This window comes from Pongo pygmaeus, chromosome 1 (assembly GCF_028885625.2).
Source record: "Pongo pygmaeus isolate AG05252 chromosome 1, NHGRI_mPonPyg2-v2.0_pri, whole genome shotgun sequence".
NCBI classification, from domain to species: domain Eukaryota; kingdom Metazoa; phylum Chordata; class Mammalia; order Primates; family Hominidae; genus Pongo; species Pongo pygmaeus.
Window position 1 is genome coordinate 217,306,714 of NC_072373.2, and position 20,891 is coordinate 217,327,604.

At 40.3% G+C, this 20,891-nt stretch overlaps 1 protein-coding gene across 7 annotated transcripts in view; it reads right to left on the reverse strand.

Moving 5' to 3' along the window:
- The window catches only part of PRDM2 (PR/SET domain 2), a 126,455-nt gene that overhangs the window by 95,185 nt on the left and 10,379 nt on the right, over nt 1-20,891 (reverse strand). For 3 of the 7 annotated variants that reach the window (XM_054437854.2, XM_063659547.1, XM_063659550.1), the window contains exon 2: nt 14,249-14,322. The exons of the other annotated variants lie outside the window; for them this stretch is intronic. In XM_054437854.2, the coding sequence (XP_054293829.1) occupies nt 14,249-14,257 (9 nt within the window). In that variant the 5' untranslated portion in view covers nt 14,258-14,322. The remainder of the gene's footprint in view (nt 1-14,248; nt 14,323-20,891) is intronic. 7 annotated transcript variants of the gene reach the window in all.

Consider the following 20,891-nt stretch of genomic DNA (forward strand, 5'->3'; position numbering starts at 1 on the left):
AAAGTTTAGGCTGGAATTCATCATAATCTTAAGAAAAGATTACTATTAGATATGTATGTAAGGAAGGGAGACATTTGAGCCAACTGGGAGAATATGACTGTGATTTTCTCATCAACTTTCAAATCAAAGGAAAACCAAGGGTCTAGTAACCAGTACATCACATATCCTACGGAGCTGATGTGCTGATCAAGTCTAACTGATGTGCATACCATGGCACTGCTAAGAATGACAGGCTTTGTAGTCTGAGTGTGTTTCGTTTCACTGCACAGGGAAACATTTCTCCAGGACTTTTAAATGAACCAACACAGGCAAAAGTAAACCCCAAACAAAAAAGATTAATTTTTCCCACAAGAGGGAAGCTCCTGTGGTCTTCAAGAATATATGTACCAAGAAAAGAATATCATCCAAACTGGCATACTCTCGGCATTTCAATTTTTGGCTTATTAATTATCAACAGTCTACTTCAAGAGAAATAAATCTCACAGTCATTATAAACATGATCATCTACTCTCTGGCCTGCTTCAAGTTCGAGAGCCCAAGAGAGGGCATCTAGAGACAGGTTTGTCTCTTGTACAGAGCCGAGCCAACTGAGCCTACATTTCAGACACACAAATGCTTTGTTCCTCCTTGATTTACACCTTTGTCCCAACAATATCCCCGAAACATTTTCCAAATATAAGATAGCCAATTAGCCCCAGAAAATGGTCTTATGGTACTTTTAATTAGCTAAAGTGTGAATAAATTAACCATAGACGTTTTTCACTACTAAATATAGTGTCCCCATTTTTAAATTCTTAATCTATAAGCTGGATTTTTGGAAATGTGAACAATTTATTTCCAAAGAGGGAAAAGGTATTACATTGGTAGTTGGCATTGGCATCCTAAGCTACATAATGATTATTTAATAACACTGATAAAGTAAGTGGCATTAACAAATATTAGCCAGAGTGACGTCCTATCAGCACTGGCCATTTAGTAAAGTAAAAGGGGGTTTTCTTCTTCTGTCTCAGTTGGGACCCTAGGCAAACACTCAGCACCATTTATCCTCCCCAGGAGCACATCCGCTTTGAAAAGTCACTGTGTCTGCTAACCTAAACGGATACTTCCAGGCACTTTCACAGTAATTCTAATGACAACTTCATATTTACTGAGAACTTCCTCACTCGAGGCACTGTGCTGTCTTACATGCTGGGTAGAATGTACTCCAAATAGCCCAAGAGACAGGTATTATCAGTGTCTCCCCCTCTCCACACAGAGCAGGGAATTAGAGCTTAGGGACATTGCTTAAATGGCTCAAAGCCTGGATCTGAATATCTGTCTGATTCGAGTGCCTATAGTCAGTCCTAACCATCACAGAGTTTTCACTTAAGACTTTGCTGGAATATCATCTAAGAACCTCTGCCCTAAAACTTCCATATTTCCATGGAAATGTCAGCAGGAGATGGCGCTTAAAGCAGGAATGGTCACTCCCACAGGAAATGTGTAACTTGAGTACAAGTTAGAGACCACGTGTATTAAAATTTCTGAAGCGCCCGAGAACATGAAGGACCTCAGCAGAGATGCCATGGGAAAAAGAAATACCAAAAAATCCTATGCATTTGTTTATCTGTTTTAAGTCAACCCATTACTTTTTGTCTTTTTTTTTTCTTTTAAATTACTCCTTGATTCCACATCTTGTCCCACTAGACCCATTGGTTTTCCTTTTGGACTCATACATCCAGTAGAGGAAAGCTTTTTCTGTTATTGTCGTATCCTTCACGTTACAAAAGGACCGAACTACAACAGGAGCACCTCAGTTCACAGCAGCACAACCCAGACGCTGGGCAGCCCCAGGGCCCTCCCTCCCTTCTCCCCCACAGCCCCGCTGGACTCTCCATGGCCCTGGCTATGGCCGCAAACTGCCTAGAACATTTCTAGAAAATCAATGATTTGAGAAATAGAAGGTAGACTCATGGGCTAGACTTCCTAAATAGAACCACCCTCTTTTCTTCCTTGGTTCTCCTTCATAGCTCTTACCACAATTTTAAACGCTTATTTGTATAGCTCTGTGTTTACTGTGTGCCTCCTCTGTGAGACTGCAGTGAAGACAGATGGTGTCTATCTTATTCAGTGTTGTGTTCCCCCAGCTTAGCAGTAGATTTCAAATGTTTGTTGTCACTTAAATACTTGAATGAGTACATGGCTCTTTGTAAGCTAACTTAAAGCATTTTTAAAAAAGGAGGGATAGAAATAAATAAAAGAGCTGGGTCATCTATCAGGAAATATCTCCTCCACATGTGCCTGAATTTCTTGAATTTGAGGTAGGTATTCTTCTGGATCAATATAAGAACCCTTTTTTAGAAAATGTGGTATGCCATTAATTCCAAGCAACCAATGTACAAGTGAACCTTAGGAACAAAGGAATGTTTTCAAAAAATTCTCTCCCCCACATACTCATAAACTGGGATCTCTTCTTGGTACATATCCTGACAGGATAAGATGTAATATCATATCTAAACAGGTTCATCTTGATTCTTACACTAAAGAATCACAATTTGATCCTGGCACTATTTCCCAGATTGATCTTGTCTAAAATAAGTTGCACCATCTACTCTATTTATTTATTTATATATTTCCAAATCCCTGCTACGGGCCAGGCAATGTTCTAGGCAGCACACTTGCCTCAACAAGGCATCACTCTGGTAAGAAATAGAGACAAAATTAAACACATACGTACAATGGCTGATGCCCTGTAGAAAACTCAAGCATAAAAAAGGGGACACATGCCTTCTGATCACTGGCGAATGAAAAAAAAGAGGGGAACGCCGGGCGTGGTGGCTCACGCCTGTAATTCCAGCACTTTGGAAGGTCAAGGCAGGCAGATTACCTGAGGTCAGGAGTTTGAGACCAGCCTGGCCAACACGGTGAAACCCCGTCTCTACTAAAAATACAAAAATTAGCTGGGCGTGGTGGCTCATGCCTGTAATCCCAGCTACTCAGGAGGCTGAAGCAAGAGAATTGCTTGAGCCCGGGAGGTGTAGGTTGCAATGAGCCGAGATCGTGCCACTGCACTCCAGCCTGGCTGACAGAGCGAGACTCTGTCTCAAAAAAAAAGGGAACACAGTCATGGAGTAGGGATGGGGATGCCTCTTCAGACAGAATGCTGAGGCCTCTCTAGAAGTAGAAAGGGAGTCTGTGACAATATCAGGGAAACATGTCAGGAAAAGAAAACAGCCAGGACCAAATCTCAAATTAAGAGGAAACGCAGTATCCAGGCAAAAAGACCCGTGTGTCCAGAGCAGAGAAGGTAGGAGAAGCAGCTAGAACTGAGGCAGGAGGGGCAGGCAGGGGTAAGGCCTCTGAGAAACACTCATCGCCATTCGCTCATCTACCCAGAATAAGCAGAGTAGAAGTCATCAAGCAGAGAGCAGAGAGCAGATCGCAAGCTCTGCAAGGCACCCCAGCTGCTGGTGTCTCCCAGTACGCCCCGTCCTTGCTGCCCCTGAATAGAAGTATGTTCCTGTCTCATGGGTTTTTAACACTGATCACTGTGATACGAAAGAAGCTAAAGGACTTCTCTGCTTCCCTATTAGCTGACCTCAATGAGGACTCATTATTTGACTGCTTAATGAAGTACAGTCTGTAAACATGTATCAATGAACAGATCTGGAACAGTATGTATTAAACTTAACATGTTAAATTTCAGTCAATTTAATGTCATTTAGTTATTAACTATTAATTGATCTCATTAATCCGATGTTTCCAACTTCCTACCTCAAACTCAAAGAAAGTCACTACTCGCTTCTCTTCCCCCAATTAATCGCCAAATCCTCTCTCCTTCATTCAGCCCATCCGTCAGTCATTAACACATACTCCCTGAGTGTCTGCTCTGAGCTAGCACCATGCTAGGTGGTAAGGATCAAGGACCCCCTCCTCATGAAGCCCACTGGCTAGAGGAAGAACTTCTCTGTTCCTGCTACCTGAGACAAGAAACTTTGGAGAGATTTTGATTCACGAGTTTTGACCTTGCTGGGGAGCCTCTGAAGGGCCCTTCTGCTGCTTTCCTGATACATTTCCTCTGCTGGACGGGGTGAGGAGCTTAGGGAGTATAACATTTATTCCATCCTCTGGGCCAAGATCTGTGCTAAGCACTTTACACGCATTACCTCATTTAATCATCACAACAGTAACAATCACAACTAATACAGACGGAGCGTTCGAGATGTGTCAGACAATTCTAAGCACTTATCACCTCATTTAATCTGCACACTACCAATTGCTATAGGCACTTCTATGAGCTCCATGTTACCGATGAAACTAAACTCTCCCCATAGTCACAGCCAGCAGGTGGCAGAGCTAGGTAATTTCAATCCAGACAATCTCGCTTCAGGGTCTGGATTCTCAAATACTATGCCACAGAGCAGCCCTGCTGAGTAACTTTCCCAAGCTACATAGTTTTGAAGTAGTGGAGCCAAGATAAAATCCAGACAGATTCCAGAGTCTACATTCTAACCACCAACCCAGTGGGGTCTCATACCTCACAGTCCGTGGACACCTGAGAATTCCCTTTCTGGGGCCCACAAGGTCAGAACTATTGCTATAACAACACTAAGATGTTGTCTGCCTTTTTCACTCTCAGGTGTGTAGAGTGGAGTTTTCTGGAGGCTATCATGTGTGAAAATGTCATCATTCTGGTGGCTTATGAAATGTGTGATTGCTTAATCTTATGTTTTAAATTTTTCTGATTTATGAGTAAGGCCTGTAGTCTAACTAGCATTATTATACCAAATCAATTTCCTAGCTTTCATATTGTACTAAAGCTTTGTAAGATGTTACTGCTAGAAAAGGCTGGGTAAAGAGTACACAGGACTTGGGCTGGGTGCAGTGGCTCATGCCTGTAATCCCAGCACTTTGGGAGGCCGAGGCAGGCAGATCACTTGAGGTCAGGAGTTTGAGACCAGCCTGGCCAACATGGTAAAAACCTATCTCTACTAAAAAAACAAAAACTAGCCAGGCGTGGTGGCGCGCGCCTGTAATCCCAGCTACTCAGGAGGCTGAGGCAGGAGAATCATTTGAACCCGGGAGGCAGAAGTTGCAGTGAGCTGAGGTTATGCCACTGCACTCCAGCCCGGGGGATAGAGCAAGACTCCTTCTCAAAAATAAACAGAGTACATAGGACTCTCTATGCTATTCTTATAACTTCATGTGGATCTATAACTGTTTCAAAATAATTTGTTATAATTTCCAATATGGTAAACATCCATAGATACAACAAACATCATCAAAAAGCTCAAGCTGCTGCTGCACTAAGACCGCCTCCAGTCTTCCATCATACCTCCCCTCTCAGGACTGAGAAGAAGACAGGACCGACTCCTAGAGACCAAACCTGCAAGAGTGGAGGGAGGCAGGGGGCCTTAATCCAAACATTCATGTCCTACCTTCTCCCCTTCCTGGGCACCTCCCCCACTTCCTGAGTACAACTGTTAACATTAAAAACTACAAGCGTTACAACTGTAAGCTTTCTCCCCTCTTCCTCCTCCTTCCTTTTTCTCCCTCTATGCCCTGCAATATCTTTTTCTTCCATACTTTGTTTTATATATTTTCCCTTAAAAATAAGCCATGAACTTTGGGAGGTCGAGATGGGTGGATCACGAGGTCAGGAGATTGAGACCATCCTGGCCAACATGGTGAAACCCCGTCTCTACTAAAAATACAAAAATTAGCTGAGTATGGTGGTGCGTGCCTGTAGTCTCAGCTACTCGGGAGGCTGAGGCAGGAGAATTGCTTGAACCCAGGAGGCGGAGGTTGCAGTGAGCCAAGATCGTGCCACTGTACTCCAGCCTGGGGACAGAGTGAGACTGTCTCAAAAAAAAAAAAAAAGCCATGAAAAGGAATTTCTATAACTTTCTACATCAATGTACATGTGAAAAGAGAGTGAGCAGTGTCAAGTATGCAAAGTTGGGGACAAAACATGGCTGTGACGTTTGCTTTCCCCAAACAGGCACAAGAGTCTTTTTCATTTGAAGGGTTTCACTGCCAATCTCTAAAGGAGAAAAAGCAAAATATACCAGAATAAACTGAGATAAATTGCAATGGCTTCAGAGTATTAAACACAACAACTTACTGTCAATGCCCGTTTGGGCTCCTGCAGGAAATGGAGAAAAAAGCAGAAGAAAGTTCCCAATACTTTAAACCACAGGGTGGTGAAGCTGAGACCCCAGCAAGGTGAGGTTACCAAAAGGGGCCAATTTGCATTTGTATTCCAGGCCTGGGCTCTACCCAGAGAACACTTTAGCCTCCTAGAAGCCAGTCCCCACTATTCTAACCTAGTAGGATTTCCCCTATGGCTCAGTTACAACACTCTCCACAACTTGCAACAGTGTGCCCTGTGTATTGTGAAAGCCCTTCCTGGTTGCCTCTCTCCAGAGAGACAAGTTTAGGGCTGTAGACAGGCAGGCTCTGCTTACTCGCCTCGATACAGCCTGGCACAGAGTGCCCAGCTCAGAGCAGTGGTCACTGCGAACGGGCAAACAAATGCCTGGCAATCAACTGCCCAGAGGTCTGGGCACAGAGAGATGGCTGTAAGAGCAGTACGGCCCCAGCTGGCCATGGAGTCCATGGAAGTGGATGAGAGTCCTCGATGGAAAGCAGAGAAGGAGAGAACAGCCGAAAACAAAGCCCTCAGAATGCCCTTATCAAAGAATGAAACGGAAGAAAAAGCACAGCAAATGAGTCCCAGTCCTAGAAGTCATCGCAGAGCCAAAGAGGCACCAAGCACATGGCATCGCCAAAGCTGGGGAAGACTCCGGGAAGTGAGGGTGGTCAACAGAGCCAAACCCTGCTGCTGATCCTTCAAAATCTGTCACGTCCAATCCCTTTCTCCAGTTCCCATTGCCACTGACATCTTCCAACCTGAAGTTACTCAGGAATCTCCAATCATCCTGCACATATTAGCAGCAAGTGTCCGTGTGCTGGAGCAGCACTACCTGGGGAACGCAGCAACCAAGAGAAGGGGCAGGTCCTGCCCACCTGTGCCCCAAGCTAATGTGGCAGACTAGCGGTGTTCAACGTCTCAGTGACCTAAAGAGTAATGTAAGAGAGATGAGGAGGGGACAATGCAGTGCTTTAGTTAGGATGGCAGGGGGAGGCCTCTCAGAGAAGATGTCACACAGGGACTTGGACTTGAGAGATGAAAATGAGTCATGTATTAAGAACTGAGCAGTCCAGGCAAACATGCCGAGGAGAGAAGGGGCCTGGGCTGTTCAGGAATAAAAAGAGGCCACCGCGGCTGCACCAGAGTAGAGCTGGGAAGAAAGCAGAGGCAGCCACCACTGGAACATGCAAAAAAAACCAAGGCAGGGCAGAGCTGGACTCAATTCAGAGGGTGGTGGGATGACACAAGAGGGTTTGGGCAGGAGAGTGACGAGATGGGGTGAGGCTTTCTGGCTTCTAGGCTACTCTACATTCAACTTCTCTGAACCTTTTGTCTTCTTGAATAAGCAATCTACAAAGTATCTGATTCAAAACGCTTTTTAAACTTTCTAAATAAAATCTAGTAGTTGGTCTGCTGGCTTTAGAGACTGTCAACGTTCAAGAGAAGCAAAGAAAATAAAACACCTGAGGGCTCATCCCCTCCTCTTGTCCAGAAGATTCTAATACAGAATGGGAATGGGTGAGGGTGGGGACAGGGAGTTGGTAAGCAGGAGGAGCTTTCTACTGCCTCCCACTGAGGCTGTTACTGGTGAGACTGAGTTTTAACTTCTCAAGCTATCTTCACCCAAAGCAACAAACTGTGGGCTACAGCCTTTCATCTCACATGGGGTTTGTTCGGTCTACCCATGGATTAAAAAAAAAAAAAAATTCTGTTGGAAGAAATCACAGAAAAATCCCCATTTTACTCTTACAGGTCATCCCTGGTCCCTACAGGCATCTGGGTTCCTGGCACACCCTCTGGCCCCTCCTACCCTCACCACATTAAGTCCCCTTGCTACTCTGGGCCTTTCTCAATTTAGGCTTTCACCTGGCCCTCAATTCTTCTGATGATCAATATCCTCCACATCCTTCCAGGTCAAGTTCAAATCCCAGCTCCTCCACGAAAACATTCCCAACAACTTGCAACGACCGCTGGCTTTTCTGATTTCCCAGAGAGTGAGCTGCGTGTCCTGTAAGGCCTATGGAGAATGGTCCCGTAGGGAGGAAAACTGTTGGCGAGGAAATCAATCAGGAGCTTTCTGTAATAGCCCAGAGAAGGTATGTTTGGGTCTGAATTCAAGCAGTAATAGTAATTAAACTATTTTACAGGACAGAATCAGGACATGGTTACCGGCTGAAAAATAACAGTAATAAATAATAACTTACGGTGTTTCCTATATGTCAGGCACTAGCCTAAGGGTTTTACATCCAGAAACTCATTTACTATTGACTGCAATCACATGGGGTGGGCACCATTACTGTCCCCATTTAACAGATAAGAAAGCGAACACAAATAAGCCAAGGACTTGCCCAAGGTCACACAGCTGGAATGACATTGCCAGAACTGACCAAGGAGAGTGAGTTAGAGGGCATCAAAGGAGAGGCAGAGAAAAACAGTCCCACGGCTTTTTTCTCTGCCAAAGTGTTACTATCCTAACCTAAGAGGAAAGGCTTCTTGCCACAAGCTCGTTCCAGTGACTTAAGGAAATGCTATTCAGGTTGTTAATTTTTTTTTGAATTTCACAAATAATATTTTCATTCAGAAAGACAAGATCCCAGATTTTCTAAAATTTGCTAATTTATCTGGTAGAATACATGATTCAAAATGAGATTTCAAGTGCTACCACTATTCATTCAACATGCTAATTTCCTAAACTACACATTTATTAATTGAGGTTTAAGTCAAAACAGATAGCAACCACCTTACTTAGAAGTCTTTTTTTAAAGTGAAAAAATCAGATTCATATTTATAATTATCTATAAAAAATATACTTCTATATTAATAATATGATAAAACAGTGAAAGTGGTTTCAACTTTTTATATCATATATATTTTTAGAATTAGAAAAAAGGGAGAGAGCTAACTAAGATGAGAGATGGAAAGCCATCCCAAGATTTCGCTAACTCTTTGGAATTAAGATTATGAACAGACATATCTAGATGGTCAGATGGTCTCCCATAAAACAGCTCCTGTAAAGAAATGAACTACTGATACATACAACAACATGGCTGAATCTCAGAAACAGTATAAAGACCAAAACGAGACAAACACCAAAGGGCAAGGACTATATGTATTCCACTCCTATGAAACCCCAGAATAGGAAAAACCAATGTGTAGGAACAAAAAGCCGATCAGTAGTGACCTTGGGCAGGGAAAGACTAACTTCAGAGCAGTAGAAAAGAACTTTTTGGGGTAACGGACATGTCCTATGACTCAACAGCGGTGATAGTTACATGGGTGTGAAACTTGTACTATATAGTTAAAACAGTTACCTTTTACTGTATGCAGATTATACCTCAAAGTTGATTTTTAAAGTCAAATGACTAAACAGGTCAATAAATCCTAAATTCTCATCTTTAAATCATGTTAAAATGAAACTTTAATGGACTAAGAAAATATTTTCGATTGTGTTCACTTTCTTATCTGTTAAATAGGGATAGTAATGGTGCCCACCCCATGTGGTTGCAGTCAATAGTAAATGACTTACTGAATGGAAAGCACTTAGGCTAGTGCCTGACATATACGAAACACGGTAAGTTATTATTTTTTATTATTATTATTTTCAACCAGTAACCAAGTCCTGATTCTGCCCTGTAGAACAGTTTCATTATTTGTACTTATTAAGAATTTTTTAACTCAACTCTAACAGCCCTCTCCTCAAAACCCTCCAAAGGTTCCCCACCTCACTGGCAAAGTCTACTCTGTCCTTCTGGCGACCCCGGAGCTGAGCCCACACTTCTTTGACCATTTACTCCACCCTCCTCAGGTCTGCTCCAGGTACGTGAGTGAACCACAGAACCAACCTCCTCCATTCTCCCTACCCAGCCCTTCTGTCCATACTCTTTAGACATATGTTGACTGTAATTAGCAAGGTAACTCTGCTCTACAGCATAACATTGGCATTGGCTGCTGTTACATAAAGCTGCATGTACCATCTTACATGATCAACACATACTAATGTTTTTATTTTTAAAAATATATAAGAATAAGCAAATTTTATTAGTGTCTCATTTAAATTTATATAAGTAACTCCTTTTACATGCTTTGCCCAGAGAATTATCAGCAATTATTATATCAGTTTAATCTATTTAATTCAAGTACCTAGTTTCAAATACTGACTTGATCAAAACTAACTAGGTGACAGCAATATATGACGCAATAGATTAGACCAATTTTCCTTAATATTAAGAACAATTCATAGTATATTCATACTAAAATATATATTATTGCTATGATAGACTAATAATAATCACCAAAGTAACTGTTACAAGCAAAAAACAGCTTAGAATCATGCCATATTAAAATCGCTAAAATTCTATGAACCCACCTTTGTATAGATTTGCAAACAAGAATCTAAACTACTATGCTGCAACAAACAATGGGAAAAAAAATCAAACAAGCTTCAGTTTACTGAAATGGCATTAAATTATATTTGGTTAAGAAATGAGCAGGACTGCTATAAACAATAAACAGATGAAAACACAAACCAAGAAATGCTTATACACCATTTTTGAAAAAGAACAAGAGTCAAATTAGTTCTGAAATACAAAAAAGGACCCTCTTTCAAAAAGCTGTCAGGTCCATTAAGTTGTCCAACTGAAGAAACTGTCCTAAACCATGCTGTTAATCTCAGTAGTGAACGCACATTATCACCACACTCTTGCTCCCTTACAATCCAGTCTCTGTAGCACAGTGGGGAGGACATCCTAAAAATGAAAATCAGCTTGTGTCACTGTCCCATAGCCCTAAAGGCCCTACAAACCTTGCCTCTCACACCAATGTCCTCTTATCCCAGAGCCCCTGATAGGGCCACGCTCCAGACCATGGCTTGCTCTCTGTTCTGTGAACTACCAAGCTCATTTCCATTCCAGGGCCTTTGTACTACTGTGTGTTCACTCTGCCTGGAATTTTCTTTTTCCAGATCTTCATGTGTCTATCTGGTTCCTGGTTATTACCTAAGTTTCAGTTCTACTAGCAATCACCTCCACAGAGTAGCCTTCTCTGACCATGTAATCCAAAGACCTCCTTTCACCTCTACCCATCATCCTTTATAACAAGATCTTGTTTAATTGTCTTCACAGCAGTTTTCACTATCTGAAATTACCTTGCTTGTCTTCCTGCTTTTTAACTGTCTCCCTCTTGGAGTATGTTACTGGCAGAGCCCTTGCCCACCTAGTTCACTGCAGAACCCATAACATGCGGGGATACAGTCTGTGCACGATGAATGAGGGAAGGAATGAATAAATGTTAGGGACAACTGAGATAATGGAACCATTCCTGAGATAAAGCCATTCCTAGATAAGTCTAGGAAAATAAGAAGGAAAACAGTGGAATATCTCAAAAGTTAAGTATCAGGATGGGTGTGGAATGTTAACGAAGCAAGTAGGATACCTACGATCTGAGAATGGAGAGAAGGGAGCATGGAGAGCCAGGGGAGGAGGCACAATGACTACTGCTCTCGCTGCCACCCAGGCATGGGCTCAAGTGGAAGGATCGAAGACTCACATGCAAAGCAAGCTGGGCTCTAATTGAGAGGTTAAGAGATATTAAGACAGGGGTGAGTTTTGAGTGAAGAACAGAAAGGAAGAGAAAGAAAGCAAAGAATATGTAGGTCGGGGAGCTTTGTGAGAGCTGGGCTCAGAGGGAGCTATCACACTAGGACCGACTTGGAACACACTGATACAAGTGAGCGCAACAGTTCAGAATGTAGCCTCAGTAGTCAGTGCTGAAAATACTGGCAGGCTGTGGACTCTATTGCTTCTTCTAAAGGAATCAATAACAAACAATATGATATGCCCATGACGAGGATCCTGCAGTCCCTGAAACTCAACTGTCAGGCATATATCAACAAATTATTCTATGCTATTGTCTTCGAGACCATACCCATCATAAGAAACAGAACTGACAACTAAACCCATCAAAGCAATGCTGATCCGTTCCCGGGGAGAATAACCTCACCCTAAAATAACCATCAGGATTTTATTTATAAGTCAATCTTCTTCAAGTTCAAACTTTTTTATATCTGAATTTTGTTGTGTAGAGTTATTTTTCAGTTTTTCAAGCATTTACTGCTCATTTTCACTGTCTGAAAATGACAGCAATAAATATGAGAAGGGAAAACTGTAAATTATCCTGAAATAAGTCTTAACCCTGAAGAATTACTGGGGTGATTGTTGAAAAACACTGATAGATTTTATGCCGTAACAATCAGGTCTAAATAGCATATAACTAATATTCTTCTAATAATGAAAATATAACAAAAGATGCTAAAAATTTTACTCATAAAAAGTGGGCAATTTTTATAATCCAAATAAAAGTTTCATTACTACCAGACCATTTAAATTACACCCAAATCAGAAATGTGTTAACCACTAGAAACATAAGAGGACACTTTTCCACTGATACTTGGCATTTGGGATCAAAGGCGGTCTTCTGCAGATCTGATATTAAAACTTGTCAAAAGCAAAATGAAATTGTAAAAGAGCCAAAAAAAAAAAAAAGTAGTAGTTATTGCTACCATTTTTTGACTGGCATGCAGACTTTTTTAAACACAAGTTTGATATAATTGAAATATAAGTGTCAAGTCCAATACACTAGAAATATTACAAGCCTAATACTGTACAAGAATTAAGGCATAATTAATCCTAAGGTTAAAGGTGTAGACATATCAAATAAATGATTTCTGAACAGCGATGCAACAAGAACAATATCAACATTTAGATTCCACTTTGGAAGAACTCACAACCATTCTAACGCAGGATCAAGACTCCTCCAACAAAACAGTTCCTAGACCGCAGAGAACCGAGCTCCTTTGGGTGACCAGGTTCGTATTAAGAATCAATCTTAAAATAGGAAAATTAATGAAATCTATGAAATATATATGAGTATAACTTTGATGGACGATGACTGTGAAAATCCACTCTGTTCTCTTTTCCCTCCCCCACCTCACCACTTCAAAAATAATTTGCCTTCAAAAGCATGTCAATAAATCTGCAAGTTTTAAAATAATAGAAAGCATGTGCCCCATGTGTTCGCCAGATTCGTTTTTTATGATATATGTCCTCTGCATTAAAGTAAACATTTCTGATAAAGAAAGTAATGAAAAGAAATCAAAAGAATCCAAAAATTTCACATCTCTCAATGCAGCACACGACTGAATGTATTAAACTTGGCCCAGCTAATTAAATTGAACTTGTGATCTCTAGTTAGAATCACCTGTACATGATAAAAAGGTGTCTAAAGTTTCAGTTGATGAGGGATACAAAATGTTTTCAAGTCTGAGAGTTTTATGCTAAGGACTAAAAAAAAAATTACATACTTCATATTTTGGGTTTTGTCCTTCATATTTTAAAAATAAGTGCTTATGAAGATTTTAAAAAGAAAACATTTCTGACACCCACGTATTTCTATAACTACAAGTGAGATGATATTGAAACCAGAAAATAAGAATCCTCCTCTAGAATATATTATTAGATCCATATAACTGGCTCTACTTATCAGAACACCCTTGAAGCTATGAAAATATCCATAGCAGAATAATTTAATCACCAGGTAATCCCACACCTCCTGTAAAGAGAAACACATCTTACATTTCAATATCTGCCCTCTTGTTTTTTATTCTGAGAACAGGTTTTTCAAGGACAAATGCTTAAAGTTTCTTCTTTGATCATTTGCAGTCTCTATAAATAACTTTTAATCCTCTCTTTTCAACCAACAAATAGTCACAAAATAAAAAATGCTAAAAATGAAAGCTTAATAAGCTTCAAAACAAACACACACAAAAAACTCACACTAGAGTGTGGCAAGGGAGAGGTCAAAAAGAAAGTCTTAATGAAAATCCCTAAGAATGAGTCCTCTCCTCAGGGAACCACAGAAACGCCAACCCACGCCCAAACAATGCATATTCCACTGCACGAACAAATGCACGGTATGAACGCAATGAACTAATTAATGGTATTAAGAAACAAAAATGAGAATCCAGGAGAAATGAATGTGTGTGCTACTATCTTGTAAAAATCAAGAGCTGGTCTAACATCTAGGTCATGTATTTGTATAAATTCTGATTTTTAAACTCACCTGATTCATTTTCAATTCCTGTTGTGTTCTGTAAAGATACACACAACAAAGAAACTTCTTTGATTACATGAACCCTAAAAAGAAAAACAGACAATTGTAATATGTACCTGCCTAAAAATTTACAGGGATTTAAAACCACATACATAACTGTAGAGTTTGCTCAAAGGGCTATTTATAAAGCAACTCTATGCCAAATCAACTTCAATCTATGCTGAGAGCTTCCTTGTCAGATTTATTATCTCCAGTAAAATAGATTTCTTACTACTCTTTACTAGGGCTTCACTGTACTCTACAACTGAAAGCAGACTCATTAGGATGACATCAAATCTTTGCTTTGGAACTGCATCATTCCTAAGAAGAAATAAATTAGCTTTGTTAATAGAAATACAAAGCATTATTGAGTACCTTATTATGCAATATAAGTGTCTTTCTTTTTCTTTTACCAATACTGTGTTGAACATAAACACCATTAGACCCCATTACATTATTCTGTTTTTCAAGTTCCTGAATTAGAAAGTTGAATTTACTAACATTGGCCACCGGGAGTTCTCTCTGAGGAAAAGAACAAAAAACTGGCAGTAACATGCAAATGTTTTAATAAAAGATGTTGGGAAACAGCTACATTGTCCCTTTAAAAACCCATGTTCCATGTATTCACAGCATAGTAAAATAAGAAGACAAAATTATTTCTTGTAAATGCATGTGACATACTTGTTTCTAAATAATAATCTCTGAAAATGGTCCTTTCTGCAACGTATGCCTTAAGAGTCATTTGATGTAATTCATAATATATTAAATCATGACACTTTAAGTAGAACTTCCACTGTAAGGTTCTAAACATTTCCCACGTTTACATACACACACCATTAGGCATAATTCTCCTATTTCTTTATGCACTTGCTTATAACTTATCTTTCCTTCCTTGACCCACAAGCCTCTGCTTACATTGTAACGTTATGTTCTAATTGTTAATAACCCAAAGAATACATAATTTAGTGACATTCTTCCTACTGCCTACCCACTGTTTTGACATTTTACCCTTGTTTTTTAATAAGGTAGTTGGATTTTTCTTTCCTTTTCTTGATCTATTTAACCACTCACCTGATCACCCTTAACCACCAAAGGCACTGTATTTAAGTTAGGGCCTGGCCGTCTGAACTACTTTTATTCATAATTGGCATAAGGATGTATTCCATGAGATTGCATCTTGTTAGACAGCTCACTGCTAGCCAAACCAATATAAACTCTTGGTAAGCAAGTACTCGGAGGAAAAAAAAAAAAAAAGCCAGAGAATTGCAAGTTAAACCATGAAGTCCATTCCTTTAAATTTTAATACTGAGCATCTTTCTCATCTATATTTACATGTCCTGCCTTAGTAAACATCATATATTGAACATAATCAACCCTCTTCTCTAAGACGTAAGATTGTTATCAAGTTAAAAATGTATATTTTGGGCTGGGCGCAGTAGCTCACGCCTGTAATCCCAGCACTTTGGGAGGCCAAGGCAGGCGGATCACGAGGTCAGGAGATCGAGACCATCCTAGCTAACACAGGGAAACCCCGTCTCTACTAAAAAATACAAAAAATTAGCCAGGTGTCATGGCGGGCGCCTGTAGTCCCAGCTACTCGGGCAGCTGAGGCAGGAGAATGGCGTGAACCCGGGAGGCAGAGCTTGCAGTGAGCCGAGATCGCGCCACTGCACTCCAGCCTGGGCGACAGAGCAAGACTCCGTCTCAAAAAAAAAAAAAAAAAAATGTATATTTTGGTATTAAACAGTGATGAGGTTAATGATCCCTCAGATGTGCACACCTGACCCTCGATCAGAAATGCCTACTGACTACTATCCAGTTCCACGTGGTAGCCCTGCGTGACACCTTATTCCCCCAGGTGAATAAGATGTTAGGGGTTTCACGTGTCCTCTGACAAAGCTTTTATAGGTAGATTTATTAACACTGGCTCAGGGGAGTTCTCTTTGAGGAACAGAACAAAAAACATTCGCGGTAAAATGCAAATGTTTTAATAAAAGATGTTTGGAAAGAGCTATAATGCTTTACCATTTCCCTTTGTTTGCCTTTTCCCTCTCACAAGAATCATCGGTATCATCATCATCACTATCATTTATGAAGCTTCTTCCAAGGATTAGCAGGCACTGTGCTGCCTTCAGTGAACCAGCTCAGGTCCCCTTCACCAAAATAAGCACAGCACTAGCATCCTCAATTAACAATAGCTTAAGATAATTCGGTCAAGGTCTCATAATTTTGGTTTCTGCTAATGCGTCTTAACTACATTTCACCAATTTTTTACTCCTGCCTCCCCATGAGCACCCACTATGTGTCAAGCACTGCCCTTGAGCAGCGGAAAGGAGGAAGATCGCTGCCCTTCTGGGGAAGACAGTCACAGTAAATACATAAGTAAAATATGTGGCATGCCAGAAAATGAAAGTGCTTTAGAAAAAAATAAAGAGTTACGGAGAGGGAGATAGTTACTACAATCTCTGTCTCTACCTCTACGTGTGCAAATTCAACAATGTGGTCAGAGAAGGACTCAGAAGGAGCGGTCTACATAAAAGCCAGGAAAGGGACGAGCTTCAAACCAAGAAAGTATGGGGAGAAATGTTATATGGAGGTGGAGGTGGAAGCAAAAGCGAGAAGCCTCACAAGGCTGCAGCCTGGGGAAGCGGAGAGGGAGCCAGGATGCTGTTGTGGCTGGTGCACAGTTGGTGAGGGGCGCATGAAGAGGTGATGTCGGAGGCTGATACCCAGTCTAACCAAGAGACAATGGGGGCATGGCTCAGCCAGTACAAGACATGTGAAAAGTAACTGGATCCTGGACGGACAGACGGACGGATGGATGGATAGATATGCTTTCTTTTTTTTTTTTTGAGACAGAGTCTCGCTCTGTCACCAGGCTAGAGTGCAATGGTGTGATCTTGGCTCACTGCAGCCTCCACCTCCCGGGTTCAAGCAATTCTCTTGCCTCAGCCTCCTGGGTAGCTAGTAGTACAGGCACGCGCCACCACGCCCAGCCAATATTTTTGTATTTTTAGTAGAGACGGAGTTTCACCATGTTGGCCATGATGGTCTCGAGTACCCAAGATGTGCTGCAGTTTTAGATCTTAGGCATGAAAGAAAGAAAGGAAGTCTGGGATGGCACTGAGGTTTTGGTCCTGAGGGCAGGGGAGGATGGAGCTGCTGTTTTCTGAGATGCTGCCTTCTTCTTACCATCTGCTTTTCATGTTTTCCCTCTTTATTTAACACTTCTTTTCTTTTCCTCACCTTTTGTCATTGCTAGCTCATAGGCACAATTCAGACAACTGAGATATCCTAACATCTGATATTGAATAACTAAAATAGTACTTAAAACATTGCATTCTTTGATTATCTCAAGGAATCTCATGTTTTTCTTTTTTTCTGGAGATGGTGTAGTACTCTGTCACCCAGGCTGGACTGCAATGGCACAATCATAGCTCACTGCAGCCTCGAACTCCTGGGCTCAAGTGATCCTCCCACCTCAGCCTCCTAAATAACTAAGACTACAGGCTCGCGCCACCATGCCTGGCTATTTTTTTTTTTTTTTTTTTTTGGTAGAGACGGAGTCTCACCTTGTTGCCCAGGCTATCATCTTTTTCTTAATAAAAAAAGGTTAGAATATAATTCAGATTGCTACATAATTAATAATCTTCTCTTTCTACACTACCTGTTTCCTCTCTGTCCAAATGAGAATGCACTTATTATTTCTTTCCAGAGAAAAGAAAGATCATAACATCTTTTTCTTAAAGATTCACTATATATCTGCGTGGGGAGAGCCTCCTCCCTATTACTTCCAAATTCTAATTGCTAAAAACCAGACTCTCATTTTTTCCTCTCTCCCTCTTGGACTCACAAAATTGTCAAGCTATATACATAAAATATTGTACAACAACAAAAGCACTGTAAATCTGACAGTGAATTCTCAAATGTTATTTTTAAAACTTAATTATTTATTCAACTATATCAAAAACAAGGGGTCTTAAAGGAAAAGAAGTAAGACCTGGGCGGAGTCTCCCAACAGAGGAACTCTGCATTTTGGACTGGCCAACTCCTTGAGCAAGACGGTCCCTTTCCTTATGGGCACTTAACATTGTTTTGAGCAATCAACACTGGCAGTGCCTCCAATCATTCTGACAATCGAAAATACGTACACACATTCTCAAATGCCCTTCCAACTGAGAACCTCTGAATGTGGTAACCATGTGACGAGCTGCAATAGGATAATAATGTATTCTAAAGCAACTACAGCATCTAAAAATGTTTGGAATAACTTCCTTAAGATTCCTCCAGCACTGCTCAAAACCCCTGTGGAAGTGCCATGGCAATCCTACATAACCTTCATATTCAGTGTTGACTTCAACAGTCCTGTCTTTACACACCCATTTAACTTATACATGGTATCTCCAGGCCAAGGTTTTATCAAATGTGAGAAATGGAATGATCAATCCAGCAGTGCAGAGGCAGAGAAAAATCTTTCCAAGCGTATCACTGAAACCCTAACAATTCTACCAAATGCTCTTTTTTTTTTTTTTTTTTTTTGAGACGGAGTCTCGCTCTGTCGCCCAGGCTGGAGCGCAGTGGCGTGATCTCAGCTCACTGCAAGCTCCACCTCCCGGGTTCAGGCCATTCTCCTGCCTCAGCCTCCTGAGTAGCTGGGACTACAGGCGCCCGTCACCACGCCCGGCTATTTTTTGTATTTTTAGTAGAGACGGGGTTTCACTGTGTTAGCCAGGATGGTCTCAATCTCCTGACCTCGTAATCTGTCCGCCTCAGCATCCCACAGTGCTGAGATTACAGGCGTGAGCCACTGCACCCGGCCAAATGCTCTTTTTTGAAGTGCTAAACAATTAAGTGCCTCTGCTTTGCTAACAGCAGATACTGAAAATCTTTAAATCCCTAGGACTTCTCTGACCTTGGCTTATGCCTTAGTTTCTTTTCTGCATTTCCACACCTAATCAAACCTTCTTGAATATTTCTACAGCACCCCTTGAATAAGTCTAACATATCCCTTCTATCCCACCTTAATATTTATCAGTCCTAGAAGAGCATGCACTCTTAGAAGATAAGAGCTTGATCTCTATTTTACATATCTAAGATCTTAATAATATGAGTATATGCACTTAACTTTTCAAGATATTGCTTTCAGGTTCTAGACAAATCGGTCTTAGAAACATTTATTAATAGCATAAAGATGATTTGATGATTAATGATCAGTATCAATATAACCACAATAAAATAATCTGGGTCATTACTAAGATACTAGTCCCATAAAGTGTCAACACAACCTCAACAACTGTTAAGCTGCTGTCTTCTGACACGGGAAGTCCAGAGACCAGAAAATCTAGAGACATGTGGGACAGCCCTTTTCCTGGGTCATACCAGCCCTGCAGCCCCAGCACTCTCTATTACCAATCCTCTGAAATAAAGCAGGTGTATCTAAACAAAGACACAAACTAGCATTAATGTAATACGTGTAACACTTAAACTGTCTTCATATCTGCCCTTTACGGACTTGTAAAAATCTACAAATCTATATGAAAGACAAAGTAGGAGCAACAGATTTTTTTTAAGATTAGTTTACATCTGTGGGGGAAGGGACAGAATTGGGAAAATACATATTTGATTTGTACATTCACCTCTAAATCACTGATATTATTTTTTACAATTTTCTTTAGGATCACTTTAGATCTCTGGCAGCGAGGGAGGAGTAACTGGAAAATAATTAACTTTGCAATAGACACATAGAGGTCACCTATACTATTTTATAATTATTTTAAGTTACAAAAAATTCTACATTGTGACATCAAGAATCACAAAAAACTTTAACTTTTATGATTCAGGAAGTTTATGGATAAAGAGTAAAACAGAAATAAGTAGGAGAATATGTTTTTATCAAATTTAAAAGACCAGAATGAAAACATGGACTAGACACAAGAAAAAAAGTTGCCATTTTGGGAAGGGAGGCTTAGAAAGTTCATGGCCAACATAAAAAAATTCTAAAGCTAATCACCACATAAAGTAGTTCTCAAGGCAAATAAACACTGTAGCAAATACACAGATCATTCAGCTTTTAGCAGAGTAGATTTGTAGTGTCGTCTAACACTGATCTTACTCTGACCAAAAGATTCTTGCAATCCTGAAACTTCTAGAAAAATAATAAAAATGTCTGAAATATGCCAACTTCTCAAAAACAGTTTTTATTGATTTTAAAATGCTATTAAGGTATTCATTGTCATAGAAAACTACCACACACAATTCCTAAATTACAATCTGCGAACTTTTTTTCTTCAGAAAGACTCCACAATTAGAATCTGTTGAAGTTTGTTGTAGAAAATTCTTTAAACCAAACATTTAAATCTAGGACTTCAATTTAATTTGTTCCTTGAATCTATTTTTATGTGGCCCTTAAAAACATCCAAAAAACTCATTGCCAATATAGCAATAAAAATACTTTGGGTAAAAAAAAAAAAAAAAAAAATCTGTAAACTTCACATGTCAATATGAAAACATGTAGTATCCACTTGTTAGATTAAACAAAAGCACAGATATTGAATCTGCCCAGGAATTTGCTAAAAGCAAATTCATCAGTTTTCGTTTTCTAAAATAATACGAT